Below are 25,043 nucleotides of genomic sequence, written 5' to 3'. Positions count from 1 at the left end.
GAGCCATCGGGAACTCAGCTGCAGCTCAGCTCAAGGTGCCCAGTTCAATATTAGTTGCAGGGGGCGCTGCTCACTATCCCTCTCGGGAGTTGAGGAGTGGAACAGGCAACCCTGTGGTTTTGAGCCCACTGGCCCATGTGGGAATCGAACTAGCAGCCTTTGGCATCAGGAGCATGGAGCTGCAACCGCCTGAGCCACGGCGCCGGCCCTGCTCTATATTAGATTAACTCCTTTCCCCCTTTACCTATATTTCTGCTTGAAGTCTGTATACCTTGGGTAAAACTTTCAGAACAATGCTACTGTATTGATAGCAAACATCCTTTTCTTGCTATTTTTTTTAAAAGATTTTATTGGTGAAGGGGAACAGGACTTTATTGGGGAACAGTGTGTACTTCCAGGACTTTTTTCCAAGTCAAGTTGTTGTCCTTTCAGTCTTAGTTGTGGAGGGTGCAGCTCAGCTCCAGGTCCAGGTGCCATTACCAGTTGCAGGGGGCGCTGCCCACCATTCTTTGCGGGAGTCGAACCTGCAACCTTGTGGTTGAGAGGACGGGCTCCAACCGAGTCATCTGGGAGCTCAGCGGCAGCTCAGCTCAAGATGCCTTGTTCAATCTTAGTTGCAGAGGGCGCTGCCCACCATCCCTTGCGGGACTCGAGGAATCGAACTGGCAACCTTGTGGTTGAGAGTCCACTGGCCCACGTGGGAATCGAACTGGCAGCCTTCGGAGTTAGCAGCACGGAGCTCTAACCGCCTGAGCCACCGGGCCAGCCCTTTCTCTTGCTATTTTTAACTGAGATGTCTTTAATGTTTCATTTTAAAGTATGATATCTGTGGCTTTTATAACATGAAAACATTAATAATGTATATTTTCCTAAGATGAAGACTCAGAAATCAATTTGGAAGAGGACCATGAAACTTTATTAATAAGGATTTCTGTCCCAAAGATTTATTCTAATCACAATTATAGTACATAAAATATCAATACTTCTTGTTGAGAAACAGAAACTCTGGCCATAGTATTGATGCTGACTTAGAGAAATGGAAGCCTCTACCGAGGGCAAGAGTCTGTATCTGAAGAATTCAACCAATATGAGATATACACAAAACAATCAGTTCAACAAATTAAAGCATGTCAGAAATCAAGAGGACAGCTTTAATGGGAGGCTGATATGCATATTTTACTTAGGAAACATAATGTACAATGACTAAAAGAACTATATATTCCCAGGAGAATTAAGAGTACGTATACCTGGATTAGCACCTAGAAAGTACATAGAAAAGAAAGCATGGTGGCGGGGAGCTTTCTGTGAAAATCATTTGGGCCCAGGGTTCTAGGAGCAAGTTCTCACTGGCATTTGATTCCATTCCACAGGAGCTTGGTCAGCTGCCTCAGTGAACTGCTTTATGTCTTCAGTGCTTATGACAATGGATGTGTCAGCTTGCTGGGGTTTATATGTAAATTTAAGTAAAATATCAAGTTTTATACTTTCCCTAGTTTTATCCCAAAATTACTGCACTACAAATGTGTGGTACACTATTAACAAGATGTTAGGAAAGTAAAGGAAATCTTTTTACTGAATGTGTGATGTGCCCTTGTTCCAGCATGCTGCCCTGGGGATTACTCACAATCTCACAGGTACACTGATAATCTTTGGGGGGGTCACTGAGGGGAGGAGGACCCCAGACGGCACATCTTGGTTAGAAAAGGCCCTACACTGACCGTGGCTACAAGGCCTCACTGAATGAGATGTCAGCTAACATTATCCTGAGCACTCACTGCAATGTTCTTTGCTTACATCATATTCATCACCAGGAGGATAACTCTCCTGCTTACAGAATAGATCAGTGGTTCTTAACTGGGGGCGATTTTGACCCCCACCCCGGAAACATCTGGCAATGTCTAAAGACAATTCTTCACAACTGTGGGGCGTGCTCCTGGCATCTGGTGGGTCCAGAAGCCAGGGGTGCTTCCAACATCCGACAGTACACAGGGCCGCCCCTGCACCAAAAAGCCCTCAGGCCCCAAGTGTCAGCAGTACCGAGGCTGAGAAACTGGCATGTGTCTGGGTTGTCCACAACGCAAAGAGTACACTCTGGAGGCAAAGGAGCCCCATTACCCACAGCTCCGATGTGCCCATTCAGCTCTCAGCAGAGCCCATTTTCCTCTGTCCTGTGACCCAGGGCAAGCTCTCCCTTCCATCCAAGAGCTCCATAAACATCCGCCGAGTGAACGAAGAAAGACGGACGAGAAGCATGTTCAAAGTCTTCAACTGACTATACTGAACAGTGGCTTTTAGGACTTAAAATTCCCCTGCACCTCAGTGACGTCACAGTGTCTGACTACACAGGACCTCACAGGTAGGGTCACCACACTGCTGAAGATGGAGTCAATATTTAAGGGAAACATGTCTAAATACTTCTAGATTCACGTTAGTAGGGAAAACCGAATAAAAGGGGATAAAAGGCAACATTCAACAAACCACTTTAAAAAGACATGAAAGGCCATGCACAGCACACACCATTCCTTTTTTCTTATATATTTACAATTTTACAGACATCAATATATCTTCTATCTTTACAATTATAAAATTATTTCAAACTGTAGAATAGGTACCATTGAATTCCCTTAAACATACATCTTGTAGCATTTATTTGTTTTATCCTTTAAGAACAATTATTTACCCAAATTCAAACCACTTTGAATGCTACAAAGGAAGCACATGGGAAAATCATGGAGAAAAATAGATTTAGATAAAATTTTCACACATGACTTAAGTGAATCTATTTCAATAACTCAAATAAATAGTGCTTTATTATTTACTAAACTTCCCCTGCCAGGGAAAACAAAACAAAACAAAAACAATCCCCACAAACTGTACCTTTAAAAATGCTGACATTTATAAGCAATTAAATTATACTCTAGATCCAATCAGTAGACTGTGGTAAGGGCTAGCTACAATTTGGGCTCAAATAAATATTACCCATGTACATTTTCTCATCCTGCATAAACCTGAGGTTGCAGTGGTGGAGGAAGTTTATCATTTTCAACATTTTCAGAGTCAATAGCTGCTAAAGACTGATTTGGGGGCTTAATTTCAAGTGGACATTTCTCAACAATGTCTTGAACCTCTTTTGCAATTCCATCCGTCCAATCTATTAGGTCTTTTTCAAGTTTCTTGGCTTCATTCATAATCCTTTCCTGTCGTTCATTCAATTGAGATAGGAGATCCAAGTTCTTATACATCTGCTTAACACCTAAACAAGCATCAGGAGACCAATTCTCAGATTCTTGCTTCCTGGGCGAAGTCTGGCCAGACATATATCGATCAAAATCTTCCTGACTTAAATTCAAAGACTGAGCGTCTAACTTCTCAATGAAAGCCACGGCACAGCACTACAAAAAGAAGAGAAGGTTATTTATTATTGTCACATGAGGAAAACTACAAATATTCCAATGTATTTTTAAAAAATCCTTTTATTATGGCAAATTTAAAACAGAAGGAAAAGTAGACAAAATAGTCTAATTAACCTCTACAGACTTCAGCTTCAAAAACTACCAATTCATAGCCAATCATGTTTCCTTTATGCCCCCATCTGAAACAATGCACTTCTTCCTTTAAAAAAAACCCCACAATAAAATCTAATTACCAGTCCTACGGAGTCTGACTGTCAGAAGTCCGTTCTCTTCTTGGTTGGTTACAGATGCCAGGCCGTGCCCAGGGTGACACACGTGAGGAGGCCTCTGCAGTGTCTGCCCCACACTGGCTACTCCAGCTCCTCGTGCGCAAACCCGGAGACCCCTTGAAGTCGGAGGCTCCGTCTTCCCTGTCAAGTTCCACGCAGAGGAAGCACTGTGGCCGGGAGCTCCGCGCCCCACAAGGGAGCACACCTCGTAACCCATCCCCTTCTGAGGCCCTGCCAGCCCCACAGGCCCCATGGGGGCATGGCCAACCACTGGGCGTGTCCTCAAGGACGGGTGAGGCACACGGACTGCTGGTCCTCAGAGAGGTAGTTTAAATCATATGGTTAAAAGGACAAGCTTTGAAAGCAGACAACTTGAGTTGTCACCTCTGTCACTTGACAGCAGAGTTGTGTGACCCTAGGAAAGTTACCTAAGCTCTGTAAGATTCCACATCTGCAAAATGGGGGCAATCCCACCCAGATTTATTGTGAGAATTAAAGAACACAACACATAACGTGCTTAGCTCACAGGTCTGTAGAAAGCTCACAGGTCTGTAGAAAGCAATGAAAAGGGAACTCTGATGCAGAGAGAATGTGAAGTGAAGATAGAACAGAGAGATTTGAAGTTCTGGCTTTGAAGATTAGAGCCACATAGCCACAAGCCCAGGAATTTTGGAAACCATCGGAAGCTGGAAAAGGCAAGGAACAGATTCTCCCATAGAACCCTCTCTTAGTGGGTGAGTGGCCCTGCTGACATTTTTATTTCAGCCCTGTAATATTGATTTCAGGCTTATGGTCACCAGAACAGTGAGAGGAAAACTACTCTCTGGGTGGTTATTTGAAGCCACCCAGCATATGGTGGTAATTTGTTACAGTAGCCACAGGAAACTAATACAACAGCCATGCCCCCCACCATCTTTCTACTTCATTACTGAGCATGCGCTCAGTTTAATTTCAAGTAACTCTAATTATTAAGTTGGTGCAAAAGTAATTGTGGTTTAAAAGGTTAAAAATAATTGCAAAACTGCAATTACTTCTGCACCAACCCAATACTATCTCCCTCCTTCCTCTTTTCCAGGAAAGGAAGTCATTTTTGCCAACAGCAGCATGTATGACATTTTGCAAAAGTCCTTCAGGCTTTTGGGAAGACTTCTGGGATATGGTCTTCTCTCTTTTCTCTCTTCTCTTCTCTCTCTCTCTCTCTCTCTCTCTCTCTCTCTCTCTCTCTCTCTTTCTCTCTCTCCCTCTCTCCCTCTCTCTCTCTCTCTCTCTCTCTCTCTCTCTCTCTCTCTCTCTTTCTCTCTCTCAATAATTAATGGAAAAGAAAGTATTATAAAAGCTAGTATACTTGGTACTCTCTCAACTCTCCATTAATTAACCAGTACTTCCGAGATTTTCAGTATAATGATGGTCTTTATAATTGATGTCCTTAAGACTTGCAAAACCCTGAAAACTGTTTTGAGACACCAAAAGAAAGGTTAAATTTACCAGTTTCACTATTTCTTTAGAAAAGGCATAGCCATTTAACCTGTTTGGATCATTAAACTGTCTTTATGCAACGTAGAGAGGGTCTTAAAGCCAGGAGGCTGACAGATTGAGGAGAAATGGAACGATAAAGGGATTGGAGATCTTAATGAGGTAATAGTAAAAGCCAGGGCGTGAAAAGTCTGTACTGGAAAGAGACTGATTAGAAGAGTTTAAGACGTGACATAACGTAGGAGTTGGAGCTGCTGTGGATGATGTTAAGTTACCCAGGGAGGACTTGAGTAGGTTCAGTACGATGGATGGCAAAGGGGATTGCTGTCAGGAGTGTCTGGGGCCTCAGTGCATTGGGGTGACCTTCCAATGGGTGCTGAGTTTGTCTAGGATGCGCACATCTAGGACATAGAAGGGAGAGAGAGGCGAGAGAAGCAGTGCAACCAGGATGAAAAAAGTCTCAGTAAAGAAACACCAGTGACGATGACTGGATTAAGAAGCTGTGGTACATTTATACAATGGAGTACTACGCAGCCATAAAGAAAAAAGAAATCTTATCATTTGCAACAACATGGATGGATCTAGAGAACATTATGTTAAGTGAAATAAGTCAGAAAGAGAAAGACAAGTACCATATGATCTCACTTATATGCGGAATCTAAAGAAAAGAATATGTGTATGAACTAATCAGAAACAGTTTTGGGGACACAAAAAACCGAGAGTTGTTACATGGGCGGGGGGGAGGGGGTTGGGGATAAGGGGAAAGGTGAAGGGATTGGGGGGCGGCTGGTGACCACAGGATGGCCTCAGGGTCTTTTGAGAATTACTTTGGGGAACTTACTCAATAGTGTTTTGGGATTTTGTTGGGTGTCCGATGGACATGCGTCCTGTTTGGGAGACCACCTCAGGGATGCTGTGGATGCCTGGTCATGGCATTGTACACCAGAGGCTGGACATTAATGAATGCCAACTATAATTTTATGTGTATAATGTGATGGCTCGGTGTGAGGTCGGGGTGGTGGTGGATGGGGGGAGGGGGTTCACGGTGTGAGGGATGTAAAAATAAAATAAAATAAAATAAAACTAAAAAAAAAAAAAAAAAAAGAAAGACCAGTGAGCAGGTTGTTGACGGCTGCTAGATCACGGAAGAGTTGGAGGTGGCGTTAAAGGAGCGTTTTGTTTGTTTGTTTGCTTTAACAATGTGAAATGAATTTGAGAAGTAAAACAAGGAGAATTATAAAAGAGGCTGCTGAAATTGTGGTCAAGGGGTTATCAGTGAACTTCAAAAAAGCAGTTAGCCCATAATGACAAAAGCTAGTGTTCTAGAGGTTGTTGTCTAACTCTTTCCCCAGTCCTTTCCATTTCTAAAGGAGTTCAGGCCTTTATTGCCTTGTGTGCAGATGAGTTTCCCTGATTGTAACTTCCGTCCATTTCAGTGCTCCTGTATTCCATCACCAGACACACCTTCCTTAAATGTATTATGAGTATGTCACTGCATTGGTCAAAATCATGTATAAGCAGAAAGTTAAGACAACAAGATCACCCAAAAGGAAGTGATCCAAGACCCTTCTTTTTTTACCCAAGACAGAGGGGCTTCCAGGGATTGCGGGCTGTCAGTGCTAAAACTGGGAAAGTCCCAGGCAAACCTGGATGAGTCGGTTACCCAAGAGATTAATTTCAAAAGAAAAAGAAGTCTCTATTGTGACCCAAAGATCCAGTGGATTAATAAGACCCATTAGAAGTCTTCCAAACACAAGACCCACATCACCAATAAATGTAAGGTCAAAATATAAACACAATGAAATCAATGAACCAATTCACAGACAACTATAACGTCTTACAATTGCCTGGTTTACATAAAAAAATTTCCAAAACAAATGCTGAATCCCCAGAGCTGATCTACCCTCCATATGACAACCTGCTCCATATTACAGGCTGCTATTATCAGTCATGGTGACCAACTGTCTTGGTTATAGCACTGAAATCCCATGTTCCAGACAAGCCAGGTTGGTTGGTTATCCACGACCTTACTAACTTTTGTAGGAAGCGAGAACAGAAGAGAAAGGACGAATGTCTTTATTGACTTGGCTTCTCCAGATTTTCCATCAATCTACGATAGTTGTTTAGATTTCATCTTCTGTGAACCCAAAGAATATTTCTATCAAAAGATTACTTATGATGGTGTTAGGCTAACTGGTTAATGAAATAGAAAAAATCAACCATAAACACTTTAATCAAAATGATAAGGTAACTCTTACAAAACTAAACATACTCCTACCATATTATCTGTATTCATACTCTTTGATATTTACTCAGGTGAGTTAAAAACTTATACACACACACACACACACACACACACACACACACACAAATCCTGCACGTGAATATTTATAGAAGTTTTATTCATAACTGCCAAAACTTGGAAGTAATCAAGATGCTCTTCAGTAGGTGAATGGAAAAACAAACTGGCACATCCATACAATGGAGTATTATTCAGTAATAAAAATAAATGAGCTATCAAGCCACAAAAAGACATGGAGGAACCTTACATGCATATTGTTAAGTGACAGAAACCAATCTGAAATGGCTATGTATGCATGATTCCAAATAAATGACATTCTGGAAAAGGCAAACCTATAGACAAAGAATCGGAGGTTTCCAGGGGTAAATGGGAAGGCAGAGATGTAAAGGTAAAGTACAGGAGATTTTTAGGCCAGTTAAACTGCTCTGCATTTGTAATTGTGGCCACATGTCATGATACATTTGTCTAAGCCCATAAAGTGTACAACACAAAGAGTGAACCCTAATGTAAATTATAAACTTCAGCTAATAATAATGTATCAAATTGGTTTATCAATTGTAGCAAATGTTCCACTATGAAGCAAGATATTAATAATAGGGGAAACTGGGCTGAGATGGGGGTGAGATAGTATATGGGAACTTTCTGCTACATTTTTCTACAACCTTAAAACAGCTCAAAATATAGCCTATGAATTAGAAAACAACAATAAAAACAGAATCCACCCCTCAAATGTGGAATCAATTGGTTTATAATCAAATTAAATGCCAGTTTTTTCCCAACAGAATATTAAGCAGAAATCTAAGAATTTTACAATGGAATTAATTATCCATAAAATGGGAAAATTAAATGATGACAACATTATTGCAGTGTATTAAAAGCGAAATAATGTAAATATATTAATTGTCTTTTAAAGGACAAAATTTTAAGGTAATCAGTAAGAAATTTGACAAAGTAAATTCGCAACAATGTAACAATCAAAGGGTTGGTATCTTAATTGTAAATATAGACTTTATACTCTGATGAAGAAATAAGCAAATATTCTAATAAAAAATAGGCAATGAATATGAACAGGAGAGTCACAAAAAAAGAAATACAAAATGGCCAATTAACATTCAAAAACATTCAAACTGAATAGTAAAAAAATGAAGGAAAAATGCCAATACTCACTTATCTAGAGGGTGTGGGGAACTGAGCACACTCCTACAAAGGTCATCTCTGCATAAATGACTATGACCTTTCATGGGGCAATTTATCAGTGTACATCAGAAACCTTAAAATATATATACTCTTTAATTAGCAATTCTACTCCCAGAAATTTATTCCTGGGAAATAATCCAGAGAAACTAGCAATGTACAGCCATATATATTGCAGTCTTAATTATAATAGGAAAAACTAGAAATAATCTAAATGTAGGCGATTAATTAAATAAATGTTAGGACAACATGCAATGGAATACTATAAAGCTATCAAAATGGTTATGAAATATTTTATAATTCATTGACATGAAAAGATCTCGACAACATATTGTCAAATCATAAAAAGTTACAAGACAACCTGTGTCACATCAGCTCTCAAATATGAGGGGCGGTATGATATAACAGGTCAAGGGTAAAGCTTCAGCGTCACACAGATACCTGCACTCAATGCTGTGAGCTAAGACGCTGTTTGGCTGGAAACTTGGACACATTATGTAACTCCCCCAAGCCTTAGTTTCCCATCTGTAAATTCAGGATAATAGTATCTACCCCTTATGGATGTTGTAAAAATTGAATAACTTAAGCAAAGTTCAGTAATGGCAAACAAAATTGTCTGAAAAATTACTAAAATTTTAATAATAGTTGCCTTTGGATGGTGGGTTTTAGTGTGATTTATGCCTTCTTTTATACTTTTCTGTATTTAATTAAAAATATGTGAACATTATTAAATTTTTACTCAAAGAAACAACAAAATGATTTTTATTTATTACACGCAAAGAAGAAAGACTAAAATCTTTCTGTATTATTTGAACTTTTATGGTGAGAATACATTTACTTATTATGTATGGAACTTTAAAAAACAGAATGCCAGGATATAAAGTAAAATATCATAAGCAATCTCTGGATGATAGAATTCTAGACAACTTATTTCCTTTGGTATATTTTTTTCCCCATTGTCTAACCTCACAACAAAGATAATACTTGTACAATAAAAGAATTATAAAGACAAAATCATGATGTCAACTACTTATTGACATTGAAATAGCCCACCAATAGATTACTAAGTGAAAAAAAGCTACAAAACAGAATGTTATGATTTTTGTTTTAAAATATGCACCTACATAGGAAGAAACAGTGAAAGTGCACACACCAAAATGTTAATTGTGCTTACTTTTGAGTAGTAAAAATATATGGCTAATATTTATTTTTCACTTTATGGTGTGTGTGTATGTATGTCTGTGTATGTGTGTTTTCAAATATTCTGCATTAATCAATAATTTTATAATGAAATTTACAAATAAATTCTTGTTAAATAAATTTAGAAAAATTAGAAGAACATAAATGATAGAACAAGAGACTATTTGGGCCAGAATCCTTAGGCCTTCATATTAGAATATCAGATAAAATGCTGGAATGCTAATGTGGCTCCTATAACTGGAACTTTGAAAGGAGTTTAAAAAAAAGTGCTCTCTGAATGCGTGTAGAGAAAACAAGGCTTAGGGTAAGTCCAATACCTGTGCAGGCTTTCTGACCTCCCAGCGATCCGCACCTCAGTGCCACTACAAGCTAGCTAGCTAAGAATTACAATACTGGCATCTCTCTTCCCTAGGTCATTGACAGGTCTCCTTCATTTCTGTAAATTAAACACCTTTCCAGGGTCCTACATTCATGCCATTACTCTTGACATTTTCAGCTCCTCACTCCTAAATTAAGTGAAGGCCAGCGCTATCCAAGAAGACAGCCCTCATTTTAGTAAAGGCACATGCCTCACATTTGGCTTTGTATTTCTTCAAATTCCAGGCTTCTGCTGATGAGACTGTGTTAGTCCAAGAAGCAAATGCCAGCGAAGCCAGATTCTGCTCTCCCCTTGCGGGATGGAGCCGCACCAGTGGGCAGCTAGTAGCCTCTCTGGGTACCTTTTCTGGTGCCAGAAATATTTCCCCACCTCTGCCTATTGGTAATCACTAGCTGAAGCTTTGCGCAAGATCCCCTCTCAGCAAGAATTTTATCCATGAAATCCTGCCTCCTTAATCCTAGTCCCCTGTGTGGCCACACCAGGGGCTAATCACACACAGTTAGGTGAAAACTATCGACCAAGGTCCCAAATCATGCATGTATATGCACAAGTTTCTCACCAGGCACATACAAAAAGGACACGCCGGGTTAATGCCCATTATTTATTGCCAACTCATGCTGGCCCCAAATCCTATCAAGTGTCTTGCTCCAGCAGCTAGGCTAGAAAATGTGGACTCCCGAAAGATACTTTTGCACTCTGATTTAAGAATGTCCCAGGCACTAATCATAAGGCAGAGAAAAGTGAAAAGACCATTACAAGAGCTGACCAAAGCCAAAATTCCCAGAGATGATTGACAGGGAAAATATTCTCAGTCCACTTCCATTTATAATGACTTCATTCCAACAGAATCTCCTGCAGAATCAGCGTTTCTATAAAATATCCATTTTGTTCTCAATTCATTTCAGTTCCTTTTTTTTTTTTTTTGTGGAATGAAGGACAGTAACCTTGAGCTCCCCCTGGAGGTAGGAGTTTGCCTAGAAATAGTGTCTGAACTGTGGCTCTTAACTCATTTCACCCAGTTCATACCCAGTTCATGCGTAATTTGGTTGCTGACTTTCACTCATTTGCAGTCAGCTTCTAGGTGACCTGTCTACAGTCTCCATGACACCTGACTGGGGCTTCCATCCTCTTTGGGTTTCAGCTCCTTTAGTCCTAATAATAGAAAGGCTTGATGCTTAAACAGCACAGACCATGTATCCCAGTCTTGTCTTCCATTTTCTCCTCTAATGAAAACAGTTAGTCGTATGATTCTATTTGACATCTCTTCAACATGTTCTCTCCTCTGTTTCCTTATTATTTCTTTTCATATTACCCAGAATTCTTTTCTTCCCTCAGCCCTTATGAATTTATGAAAATCTTTTTCTTCCTTAAAAGCCCAAGTTTCAGGCCAGCTTCCCCAGACTCACCTCTGAAATCCTATAGAACTTGTTTACAAAGCACTTACGTTTGCTGCTTTGTATTTCAGTTATCTATATATGGCTTATCTTACTATGTCCAACCAAATGCCCAGTATGTCAAGATCTAGCTTGCATAAAATAGTCATTAGATAAATGTTGAATTAAGTTGTTGAAGGATGACTTCAAACATCCTATTTTGAAAAAGAAAGAAATATAAGTAAATGCCTTCTTAAGTTCTGTGAGTCAGTTTAGTGAAATATCTAACCTGAGCAGGGGGTCATGGGAATCCTTCATTTATATTTGATGGGTCAGAAGCATTGGTGGCCTAGACTTAGAATTGGTATCAAAGTGGGGGCAGTCTTGTGAAACCGGAGGCCAAACTAGTCCGGGGCTCGTGCTGTCTGTGCCGCTCAGCCAATAGACCGACACAGGATTTGGGTCATGGAATAGGCGTTTATTGTCAGAGCACCGGTGGTCTGAGAAGGCAGCGGGTTGATACTTCCAAAAATTGCCTTAACATTAAAAAAGCTGCCATCTCCCCATTTAAGCACACTGTAGCTGATTAAACAAGATAGCATTCAGATGGCACCTGCCATAGAGCCTAACATAATGTGTGTGCTAATAAATGTCCGTTCCTTATCTTCACACATAATGAAAATGTTCTGCAACATTCTCAATTTTAAGAAAGGGGAAAGTTTGCATTTATCTGATATAGGGATCTCACGATTCCCCAAATGACATAGGATTCTGATGCCTGGTGCCCAGAGATCTTGGTCTCATGTACCCGAAGAATGAGAACGCGGACTCGGAAGTAGAGGTAGAAGAGCAAAGATTTTTATTAAAGTGAAACTATAGCTCTTTGCAAGAGGGGGTACATGAAACTGGGATGCCCACTGACTAAGGCGAAAGGCTCTTATTTTTATACCTTCCCTTGCCTGCTTAAGGAAGGGAGCTGGTGCCTTCTAATGGAATTTGTCTATCAGATTTGCTGTTTGTCCAGCCTGAAGGGATTTACAAAATAACCCATTTCTGTCTATCAGATATGTTCTGTTTGTCCGGCCTAAAGGGATTTACGAGATAACTTATTACTTCAGAGGGCAAATTACATTTTTTTTGTCCTGGAGTGAATGAGTTATTTCAGAACCTGGAATTTCACGATATGGCTCCCTTTGTTTATTCCACCAGGGACTTTCCTGTCTACCTAACAACACGCTAACTAACCTGTCTCATATCCACTGAGGATGAGGACATACAAGAATATTTGCCTGATAACATGGTACTAGAGAACTGTACAACTTATTTAATCAAAAACATTGCAGAAACATTTGTTTTCCCCTCTGGATATATATTTTATGAAAGAACCTTTTGGTGGTTGGGTCTCTTAATAGGCGGAAAATGTGTTCTGATAGTTTATTTCCTCTAGCTCTTGTCATATGCCATTTCAGGTAGAAGCTTCCCTTCCAGCAATTGGAGGAAAACTGAAAAAAAAAAAGCTATCCAAAACAAATTCTTAGTCAACCACGTCATGGTGTGTAGGAGGAAGAAATTTTCCTCTTCCCTCAAGGTTTTTCTTTTGGTCTAGTAATCAAATAAACATGAGGCAGATTAGCAAGAGAAAAATAACCAAATTTAATACATACATGCATATGGAAATCCCGCATATATGAATCAGAGAACCCACATGAAGAAGAGGTTCAGAGATAGAAAAAGGGATTGAGGTATATAAGACATTCTGAGCTAGGGGTGAGGTAATGCAACTTCGGGACTTCAAAGGGTCCAGGAGGATAACAGCAGATGTTTAGTAAATAGAAGTTTGCCCTGCCTTATAGGTAGGTCAAAAGAGGTTATCTTTGGTAATCTCTTATTATGGGCAAAGCCCCTAAATTCAAGTTCTTCTAGGTAGTTAACAGAGGGGCAGAAGTTTCTCTTGAACCCACAGCTAAAGTTGCCTTTAGCTCAATACAATCCCCATACCACAGGGACACATCTTGAGGTAACTCATTCTGAACCCCCATAACAGTCTGGGAAGATGTGAAAATCACTCGACAAAAATTGTTCTATATGGTAAGCAAGAGAGGAAAAGGCTAACACTTGGAAGCCAATAAAAAATGGGAAAGAATTTGAATAAGGTATGCCAGGAAAATAAACAGATTCCAGGGAATTAATCAAAGTTTCTGGAACCTAGGACAGCTGCAGATGTTCACGTCAATACATGTAGTAATGAAACAGAGCCCAGATGGTAGCCCTTAGTAGAGGCCTCTCCATGCCCTGGCCCCCCCTTTCCTTGACCTACCTATAGCGTGACCATAAATCATCTCTGTGGGGACAGAGCCAGGAGAGCAATTTTCAGGCTCTCGGCCTCACGTGGAAAGGTGCTGGCTCAGGTAGTAGATGGCCATCAGCTGTGACTAGTTGGCCATCAGCTGTAATCAGTTAGCCATTGGCTACTAATGTAACTGCCGGGGGTTGGTTAGTTGGCAGAGAAGCAGACGACAAATTGCGGCTCCTGCTTCCTGTGTCTCCAACCCAGCCACCATCGAGAATATAGTGGTATGACTCCCCTATCTATGGCTCTGTTGGTGTTCCTTTTTGGCCTCATCATATCCTGTGTTCTCCTATGGGGAGCGGGACCAGAATCCCTGCATGAAAATCCCCCTGCAGCTTGAGCTCTGAATGTCCCGTTCCAGTTTCCTGTTTTAGAAAAGTACCCTGAAATTTAGGATTAATTCACTTGGGCTTATTGATCACAGTCTCAATGGTCTACCAGGCTAATCCCATCATTGTTCCCGTGTTACTGACTCCACCATAGAATCACATGGCCACAGGGGAGTTCCATGCAGACCCATGGAACCATCCCGTAGCCTCTGGAGGAACGCCCAGATTTTCCCTTAAAAACCTGAACCCGGTTTGAGAATGTTAAGGCAGTTTTTGGAGGTGTTGACCCGCTGCCTTCTCGGACCACCCATTCTCTGATGGTGAACGCTTATTCTATAACCCCCCCCCAAAAAAAAGCAATGAATAAATGGTAACAATTATTAGTACAGAAATGCTAGAACTAATGCTCAGTGAAACAGACACCCATTAGTTATACTTTCCTATATTGATAACATTTTTCTACAAGAGGCACATACCATTTTCACATTAAAAAAAAGCTATTTTTCATAAGAAAAATGTGCAATATAAATGGGAAAACAGGCAGCTCTCAAAATTTCTTATGAGAAACTCATCCACAGGATCCCATTACTCATAAAAAAGCAAATGTCTCTTGAAGGGGTGTTTCGCCAAGCTTTGTCACAACTGATTCATGTGATAGAAGTGGCCCAGCAGAGCCCTGCACACGGGCTCGCCCGGTGTGGAACCACTGCACCGCTCACCTGGAGATAGGAGGTGTCTCAGGCGATTCAGCACTCCTGGCTGGGGGATGGGCACATAACTACCACCAATACAAATAGTGCACAGTTGACCCTTGAACAACATGGGGGTTAGGGGCGCCAACCCCCATGGAGTCGCAAATTCACCCATAACTTTTGACTCCCCCCAAAATTAACTAGTAGCCTACCAGCTGCTTTACCCATAATATAAACAGTTGATTAACACATTTTTCTGTGTTATATGTATTATATACTGTATTCTTACAATAAAGTAAACTAAAGAAAAGAAAATGTTAAGAAAATCATAAGGAAAATACATTTACAGCATTTATTGAAAATCTGCGTATAAGTGGACCTGTGCAGTTCAAACCCATGTTATTCAAGGATCAACTGTATATCAGAAAAGAAATAGAAATCTGATGGGGAAGCAGTTTCAGCTTTGAATAAATTAAATTTGAGGCACAACAAACAGCTGGCAGTGGAGCTCAGCATGAGGTCAAAACAGGTGACACAAACCTCTGGGTCATCACTATACAGGTGACCAGCAGAGCTGTGAGCAGAGGAGACAGCCTAGGGAGAGTGGTGCACAGAGGACAGAACCCCAGGGAACAACTATTGAAGAGGAAATAGAGGACACAAACCTACAATGAGACAGGAAGAAGTGGAGTTGTGGAAGTCAAGGGCCATGAGCAGTCCTAGAACAAAGGAGTCAGCAAGTATAAAAAAAGGAAAGGAAAATGAAGACTGAGTCCCCATGGCAACTGGCAGAATTTTCACTTCTGCCAGAGCATCCACGGGAGAAGTGGGACTAGAAGCTCACTGCAAGTCAGGCAAGAGCAGGATGAAAACAGCAGGTGCGAGCATAGTTAAGCCTGCAGGTCAAGGCACCAGGGGACCGCAGGGAGGAGCGGAACCAGCAGCCCCCAAGGCGGGTGACAAGCAAGGCTCCCTTGGTCAGCTCCCAGTCTCGCTGCCACCCCTCTCCATGCCTCCATCTCCACACCACTCAGGGGTTCCAGACTGTCTCGTGTTCTCTAGACAACTGAACCCAAAAGGCTCTTCTCTAGCAGTCAAGTGCATGCTTCACTTACGTTAAGAAATATGAGTACTTTAGTCACTAAAGCATTTTTGTGGAGTACAAATAATCGTGTGTGGAAGGATGAAAAACACTGCAAATAACGGCCACACATCATTCTGAAAACACATCTCCAAGTCCCTGCACCTGCGCAGACGCGAGCACTGGAGTCCCAGGTAGGTGAAAACAAAGGCTGACAATGGTTAACAGGGGCGGGTCCAGGCTCTGAGGGACCTAAGGCTTAGATGCTTTTGGGAACCCACTTAAACAAAAATAATACAAACACAAAATTAGGTACGAAAGTGAATATATACTATTTAGGATGTAAAAATCAATCACCACACGTTTCTGGAGGCTTGGAGATTCAAGTACCTGTCTTTTTAGACAACTGATGCAGAAACATGTTCTCATGTGCCCTGGCTTCCTGTCCCTACCTATCTGTTATGCTGTACAACTTCCAGCACAAGAAACAGAGCACAGAAGGTGTCTTGCAGCTCAAATTCATTAGCATGACAGTAAATCTAGTCTAAGCAAACAAGCAGAAGTTTAGCAGTCAGTAAAAGGAAGTATCCCGCTGTATAACTTAGATATATATATACTTTAATACTGTCTTGCCTAGAATCAATTAGCACTGTAAAAAAATAGTTGAAAATCATTTCACATCCTCTAACCTGACTTTTTATTAAAATATCTCAGTATTCAGTTCTAAGATGTAACTTACAGAAATAAAACAAAAAATAAACCCTAAGTCTTTTAATAAAGGAGTACAAGTCCAGGATGTGACTTGCTTATGGTTGAAATAAGCCACCTAAGTGCATGGCTCTCACATCTGGGAGCCCGGGGAGTGGTGGTCAACAGCAGCCGACCCCACGTGGGGCTGTTTCCCCAAAAAGTCCAGTCCCAGGAGAGGGATGTTTACATGCCTGGTCACTCATGCTCTGTGACAGCAAGCAGCCACCCTCACAGTTATGCCGACTCCTTAACTCGAGAGCACTAACCTACCACAGGCCTGGGAGTGATCTGTCACATCATGGTTTCTTTGTCATACCAAGAAACCAGATACTCACCAGATTGGTGAAATAGTAGCCATCCTCTCCAGTCATCAGCCGGCTGGGGTTACAGAAGCGAGTGACATACTGGATGTTAGACTGCAGGCGTGGGGGGTTGCCCTTCAGGACAATGTAGATGAGAGTGGGCAAGAAATCGTCGGCTGAGGCTGGCTCGTTCTTGGTGACCTTGATGGCGCTGAAGACGTGCTTACTGCACCTGGTGACACAGGCCAGCTTGTCCCTGGGCACACGCTTCGAGTCCATCTCGATGATGTCTACAAGACAAAAGACACGATTCTAGTGAAGAACGACTGCATCACAGCAGCATGAGCAGTCACAGAGGTCAGCTCGCTACCCCTTCTCCACCAGTTAACTGAGTGGATGAAAACCTGAGATGGCAAAGCCAGGAAATATGAGGTCATACGGTACTTACAGAACACAACACCATGAGCCAGGGACTAACAGCTGGCTCTACAAGCATGTTTCTCTTCATCCTCAGGGGATGCAAGGGCACTACTATTATTAGGAGAACTGAGGTCTGGAGAAGTTTGAGGATTAGCAAGTTAATGGGGGTCGGGGGATTCAAAACCTTGTCTTTCCGATTCTAAAGCCCGATGGCAAACTGCTTATGAGCGCCATGGAGAAATGCGAGCCTATTCCTGCTCCTGTTTCTCTTAATAATTGTAAAACTCAGTTTAGAACTCAATTTGCATGCTGCTTTTTAGAAATGCAGCCACTATACAAAGCATCTTTGTACTGGATATCAAGACCCAGATGTGGAAACCCACCCCCACGGAGTCTACAGTGGCCAGTACTCAGAGTGTAAATCTCCGCCACTACCAACATCAACAGAAACTTTAGGACCCTTAGAACCCACTGCAGAGCAGAGGGATAAAGCAAGGGTATACATTTAATCTCATCAACATTTTATTTCTCTCAGAAAAACATTAGTTCACGGCCCTTCACTACTATGAAGTCCCACTCTGTGTGGGCTCTTGTGTGCACACACTCTGTCACAAGGACTGGGAAGTGGTGAGAAGTTGGCACAAACTCACTGCTAGAACAACACACGCAGGGGAGGGAGTTATATCTTTGGACACTTTACCACCTGAAACATCATGAAAGAAAAGAGCTGAGGTGGCTGAATCTGACAGCAGTTCTCGCCATGAGCAGGAATAAAAGTGTCAGATTTAGGCAGGATGGTGGGATGGAGCAGCCTAAATCTGCTGCTCTCATTCTTTCTGTTCTCAGCTCCTATCCCTGAGGTCGGCTACCTGGGGACCCGTAGGCCCAGCAGCCATATGTGGGGAACAGAAACGCTGAAGAGTGTAAAGGTCTTATTTTAACTTACTAATGCTTTCATTCCCCCCCACACACACCTTTTTTGTGAATTATATAATTTTTACCTATTTTATTATTAGTTCCCTTAATTTTTAAATTCTGCATTGTAATTATTGTTACTATATCTCAGTCTATTTTTCTTTTTCTATTTACATAGAACTTATTACAAAAAACATATTGGGGAAATTTTTTTTACCATTTTTTCTATTTTCATATACCCTATTTAGCCTTTTATTGTTGATATTTATTCTCTACGTTAAATAATTATTAGACTGGCGCAAAAGTAATTGCGGTTTAAAAGGTTAAAAACAATTGCAAAAACCGCAATTACTTTTGCACCAACCTAATAACTACTTTCTCATTCTTTACATTTTAAGTTAATAAAAAATGAATTACTTTTTATCTGGATGCACGTGCCAGGGGCAGGGCCAGGCGTGTACAGAGGAAGAGAGCAGAAGGGGGGACCCAATCCAAGGCATTTCTCCCACACTCTTCATCCTGCAGCCTGAGGGAAGCTTTGCTGTTGGCCGCCCACCCCGCTGCGACCCCACAGAGCAAATCCCCGGTCTGCAAGGCCCTGCAGTCTGACCAAACAGGCAACTCACCACTGCATCAGCTGTCCTTCTAGTAATGACACCCCCCTCATCTGCCTGCTTCTACTGACTTTTCAGAGTTCTCAGACACTGCTTTGTGTCTTCTGTTGGGGGCTGTTACTTCTAATCAGCAGGAAAGGTAGGGCTGAGTATCGATACTCTCTGTCTCCGCAGACGTCTAAGACTCATCTTGAATGGAGTTGTGAAACAAAGCAGGCTATACTTCCCAGTCGTGTTTTCTCAGCCTGGGCACCACCTACCTTCGGGCTGGAAAGCCCTCTACTGGGGGCCGACCCGACCCGACCCGTGCACTGCAGGGTGTTTAGCTGCGCCCCTGGCCCCACCCACTAGCTGAGCGATGTCAGCTACAGTGGAAAATGCCTCATGCGGTGTGTTTATCAACTAAACTGATAGTGCTGATCAGTAGCATCTGGGATGATGTGGAGAAAATTTAACTGACATCTCCACATTTAAGGCCCTTATTATAGAATGTCCTCTATAAACACTCCCGTACTTAGGCTGACAATTTTAGATCAGGAAGAAAGTGATATCACCTTTGGTCCCCACAGAGGCAGACTGTGTCTGCACTTGGATTGCCAAGATGTCAGAGCTAAAATGAGAAAGAGTAAAAAGGTTTTTAATATTTTGAGGCTGAATATTTGGTATCAAAAGAACTCTTGAAACTCAATCCCAGGTGCGTTGAAAAGTGAAAAGTTTCACCTCTCAAATTCTATTAACACACTGTTGATGTATTGAAATCCTCTTTCTTAGTTCTATTTTTAAGTAAGCAATAGTTGGGCACTTTGCAGTTTCTGGTTTTTCAAGGTCTGTCCTGTAGCTTTTCAGAAGAGTCCACAACATGAATTCCTATAAAGTACTTTAAACATAAACCAGTTGGTCTTGAACTTGGTAAAAACCTAAAAGGTCCACATCCAGGCTTTTGAGAGGCTCTCACCTCAATTTCTTCACATTTCCTGAACAAGGTAGGAATGGGGGTGGGCCCTGACCCACAGGACTCAGTTCTTGGACCTGTGACACAGCCTAGCTGAAAAGCTGTGAACAACCAAGATGACAGTATTTAGCTAGGCCAGTTAGATTAGATTCTACCTGGGGAATTAAAGAGTAATTCATTTAAGAATAGGAGTTGAAATGTGAAAATATACAAAGAGAATAGAACCTGAGAAAGTGGGAAAATCATGTTAACGGCAGGTAACTCAGTCCCTAGAGGGGCCCTGGAGCTATTTCTGTGAGAGTCCGATCCCCCTTCCAACATGGACAATATATTAAGCAACCCGCCATTTTTTCCTGTTACTTGAGTGAGTCTTTGGTTCTTATAAACAAAGGAGCCGACTTAATAGCCTGCCTCCAACACTCTCACAGCAGCTGACCCACGTTCCCTCCCAGCAGAACGTCATGAACAATCTCTAAATGAGCAAGTCTTTCCAACTCTTCTCCTTAAGTTGGCCAAGGTTGGATGTCTAGGAGTTCCTGTTTTTTAAATGTTTGCATTGCATTTCTGCTGAGTTATTCCTATGAATAAGAAACAGGAACCTTCTTAGGTGCCTGTGATAGGGCAGGTAGGAAGGTAGAAGTGAGCAGGAGAAGGACAGAGCCAGTCCCATTAGGAAGCCCCTGGCAGCTGCTCTCACTTAGGGCATAAGCACTGTGCTTGCTCAGCAGGATACTGAGAACAAGATATGTTGTAAGACAAAGGAAAAATGCCAGAGAGGGAGGGAAACCATCCCACTTATCAGAATATACACTCTGCTTCTCAGGACCATTTTAAAGGAGCTTCTCAAATAAATCATGGGAGATAAATGGGCTTATGCTTTCACCCTGAGAAACAACCCTGGGAACCAGAGGGGTGGATGGGACACCTCAGCAGAGAGAGGAGAAGATAACTGAGAGGGCGAGGGGGAGATAATTCTACCCACAGAGATAAAAACCCTCCCACAATGTAAGCAGGAGCTGCTTCCCTGTCTTGGGTCAGCCCGTTCTGCGTCTCAGAGTGTCCTTGCTTTTACTAATGAACTTCTCTTGACTGAATTCTTTCCTTCACGAAGACAAAAATGGAGGAAAACGTACCTCCCAGTAATACCTGGACCTGTCCAGAATGGCAGAGCCACATCAATTTAGGGTACTTCATATAATTCCTGAACAAACCAGAAAAATAATTCGAAACATCTCTGATTGACAACCAGTTAGAAGCATCATTCTAATATGTAACTCTAGCTTGGGGATTACCTTGCCTCACCAATTCCCTCACTCCCTTCAAACTTATTTTGAATATATAAATACAACTGGGTTTTAAGAAATTTACCCTAGCCATATAGGACCTTAAGTTAGTTCAATACCCAAGAAATAAGAGACCTTGGTCATGGAAAGTGAAAAGTAGCTTACCTGATAATAAGAATGCTTCAAATTCATGAAACTAACAGTCTCGCAAATCCCTTTTTACTACATTCCAATATATCTCTGGCAGTCTGGACTTTAGACATACTTATACTGTCTTTCTGCTCACTGAAATAAGTATAGATTTATAAAATATAATGTTTACTTCAAGGGAAAATCATCCCATTATAAAAGGTCTCAGTTTCACTGACCTGTAATCGCTTTCACCACCATATCAGACACTTCTGGAATTTCTTCATTAACAGGAACACAAAGCATCTGAGGTGTAACCCAGTGCAGGGCTCTACAAGAGAGAAAGACAGTGAAACAAGAGTTCCAAGAATGGATTGCAGTCATTCATCTCGTCATTTCCTTCAGTTATGGGAAAGCAGGGGACACCACCGACCAATGAGGCAATCCTAAGCCCAAGCACACCCCATTGCACATTAGCTCAGCTGATGTGCCAAAGTAGCTAAAATCCTAGAGTGAGGCTTCTCTTCTGCACTTATCACAAAAAAAGCATAACAGAGTTTTATTGGCTGAAATGAGGTTACACCAAACCTTAAAAGTACTAGATACTTGAGAACTAAGATTTGAGAAAACCTGCTGCTCCCTGCCCACCACCATTAATATCTTCATGGCTCTACCCTTGACTTCTAGGCGTACCAGAGCCTGTGTAAGAGGCTAACAAGCACGTATCACTCCAGTTGGAGTCACTGAGCTCCCCGGTCACATCGTAGCTTCACTCCAGATCTCCTGCCACTGACCTACACCACTTGCCTGCTTCAGGTTCTCTCTGCTCCTCAGCCCAAAGCCCATCTGGTTACTTCTGGCTGTGTCTTCCATCTTCCCACTATCCATTTCTCATTCCTGACACCAGGCAGTAGGTCTACCAGTCAACAGCCCCACTGTCTGGGAACCGCATTTGGAATTCCCTGGCTCCTCTGCTCCAGAAAACTCCTCATCCTGCTCAGTCTTCCCCGGTCCCCAACCCTGATGGCCTATTTCCTAAGTGTCTCACTGCCCTGGAATGCAGAGAACGAAGCTTACTCTGTGGCCATGGAAGTCTGGGTACTCTGCAAGTATTATCAGCCCAGTGCCAGTGGGAACATGGGACAGGAGGAATGGCTCAAAAGAGAGCAGCTTAGTCAGGAGGTGGGAGAATGACACCCACTGCTTTGATGTGGGCATTCACAGCTTCCTGCCCAACAAGATAGTACAGGGAAATGAGAAAACAATGACATTTCCTCCTTAGAAATTTTGGGGATTTGAAGTCAACTCAAACATCAAGTGCGGTTCTTACCTAAAGAGGCCTGGAGTCAGCTGGATAAGCAAGATGGTGATGTGAGCCCTTCTCTCCTACCAATGTACCATATTCCTTTACTTTCTGACACCACAAAGCAGCTTATATGCTAAGGATGGCAGGTACCTTAGCTGTTACTTGCTCTAAAGGTTTGAAATTCAAGTGCCCTGTTTTCCCACAATGTGTTCTTCCAACAGTTGGTAGTAAATAAATTCCCTCTCATTCATGGTTTCGCTTTCTGCAGTTTCAGTTACCCACAGTCAACTGTGGTCCAAAAATACTAAATGGAAAATTCCAGAAATAAACAATTCCTGTTTTAAATTGCTATTCTGAGTAGTGTGATGAAGCCTCCTGCTGTCCCACCTGAGATGTGAATCATCCTTGTGTCCAGCGTATCTGCACTGTATACTTTACCCGCCCATTAGCATGATATTCTACTCCAACAATGTCTAAGGAAAAGAACTGTTTCAGCGTGCTGACTCTGGGATGGAGTTGGATAAGCTAGATTGGAATGAGTTGAAACTGGGAATGTGTAGAGGCTGCGAACCAGAAACCGTTTCCCATTATAAAGCAGTATAGCAGCGCCCCCCATTCGCGGTTTTGCTTTCTGAGGTTTCAGTCACCTGTGGTCAAACGCAGTCTGAAAATATTAAAGGAAAATTCTAGAAATAAACAATTCACGTTTTAAACTATGTGGTGTTCTGATTAAATCTCGTGCTTTTCCACTCTGTTCCTTCTGGGACGTCAATCATCCCTGTGTCCAGCGTCTCCACACTGTATCCGCTCCCACCCCTTAGTCACTCAGTAGTTGCCTCAGTTATCAGATCGACTGTCATAGTACTGTAGTTGCTTGTGGTTAAGTGACCCTTATTTTACTTAATAATGGCCCCAGAGTACAAGAGTAGTGATGCTGGCAATTCAGATATGCCAAAGAGAAGCTATAAAGTGCTTCTTTTAAGTGAAAAGGTGAAAGTTCCCAACTTAGTAAGATATTCTGTGAGAGAGAGAGAGAAAGAGAGAAAAAGAGAGAGAGACAGAGACCACATTCACAGAACTTTTATTACAGTACAATGTTACAATTATTCTATTTTATTATTAGTCATTGTTGTTAATCTCTTACTGTGTCTAATTTATAAATTAAACTTTATCAAAGGTATGTATATATAGGAAACAGTATATACAGGGTTTGGCACTATCTGTTGTTTCAGGCATCCATTTGGGGGCCTACTAGACAACAAGACAAAGCGAAACAATCAACTACCTGATCCTCTTTTGAATAGTGAGATCTTTCTTCTCATCATCAGTAGTTTCTGGACAGAACACATACTTATAGAGGCGAGTCATGATGTATTTCTCAATCTGATCCATTATTTTCTCAACTTTTTCTGGAGGCACTGAAATATCCAAGTGGATACAAAAGCTCAAGATGAAAATGGACATTTGAAATTAAGAGTATGTTTTCATAGTACTTTCTACATAGCAGAAAACTAATTTGCTAGAAATATATTAAACACACCCAGAAACAAAAGTTTAAGATGTTACACTGAAAAATACCCTTTAAAATATTACCTCACCTTTGGACTGCCTTTTATAGAATCCCCACTTCTAACTGAAGTTGTTTTGGCAAGACCTACCAGGGGTCAGGTCTTCCTAATGAACACCCAGGTGGGAAGACCTCAGCATGGGTCACTCTCTTTCGCTACATTAGAAAAGCACTTGTGGGCAGGTGGGTGGCTCAGTTGGTTAGAGCGTGAGCTCTGGGTAATGGGGCTGCCAGTTCGAGTCCCACATGGGCCAGCAAGCTGCACCCTCTGCAACTAGAATGAAGTCAATGAGCTGCTGCTCAGCTCCTGGGTGGCCAGATGACTCAGGTGGCTGAAGCCCGGGTTCTCAACCATAAGGTTGCCAGTTTGACTCCAGCAAGGGATGGTGGGCTGCGCCCCCTGCAACTAACAATGGCAACTGGACCTGGAGCTGAGCTGTGTCCTCTACAACTAAGATTGAAACAACAACTTGACTTGGAAAAGGAAAAGTCCTGGAAGTATACACTGTTTCCCAATAAAGTCCTGTTCCCCTTCCCCAATAAAATCTTTAAAAAAAAAAAGAAAATAAAAAAAAGAAAAGCACTTGAAATTCCCAAGACTAATGAATGCTGGCAAGACTCTCCCTTTCACTTTCCTGAGATTTACTATAAAACTTTAGAGATCCCTCCAAAGTACTCATCTGGGGCAGATTTCTCAGATATGCATGTATGTCAAGTACATCCTAAAATCTAACATCAATGAAATCAAAT

The 25,043-nt window shown here is 41.7% G+C and overlaps 1 protein-coding gene across 12 annotated transcripts in view; it reads right to left on the bottom strand.

Moving 5' to 3' along the window:
• Nucleotides 1-893: 893 nt before the first annotated feature.
• The window catches only part of RABGEF1 (RAB guanine nucleotide exchange factor 1), a 71,586-nt gene continuing 47,436 nt past the window's right edge, over nt 894-25,043 (bottom strand). For all 12 annotated transcript variants that reach the window (XM_081053052.1, XM_081053058.1, XM_081053061.1 and 9 more), the window contains 4 exons: nt 24,012-24,144; nt 21,660-21,751; nt 17,141-17,397; nt 894-3,392 (listed from right to left, as the gene is read on the bottom strand). In XM_081053052.1, coding sequence (XP_080909178.1) covers nt 2,994-3,392; nt 17,141-17,397; nt 21,660-21,751; nt 24,012-24,144 — 881 coding nt within the window. In that variant the 3' untranslated portion in view covers nt 894-2,993. The remainder of the gene's footprint in view (nt 3,393-17,140; nt 17,398-21,659; nt 21,752-24,011; nt 24,145-25,043) is intronic.

This window comes from Rhinolophus hipposideros, assembly GCF_964194185.1.
Source record: "Rhinolophus hipposideros genome assembly, chromosome: 7".
NCBI classification, from domain to species: domain Eukaryota; kingdom Metazoa; phylum Chordata; class Mammalia; order Chiroptera; family Rhinolophidae; genus Rhinolophus; species Rhinolophus hipposideros.
This window is presented reverse-complemented; position numbering and strand designations above follow the sequence as displayed.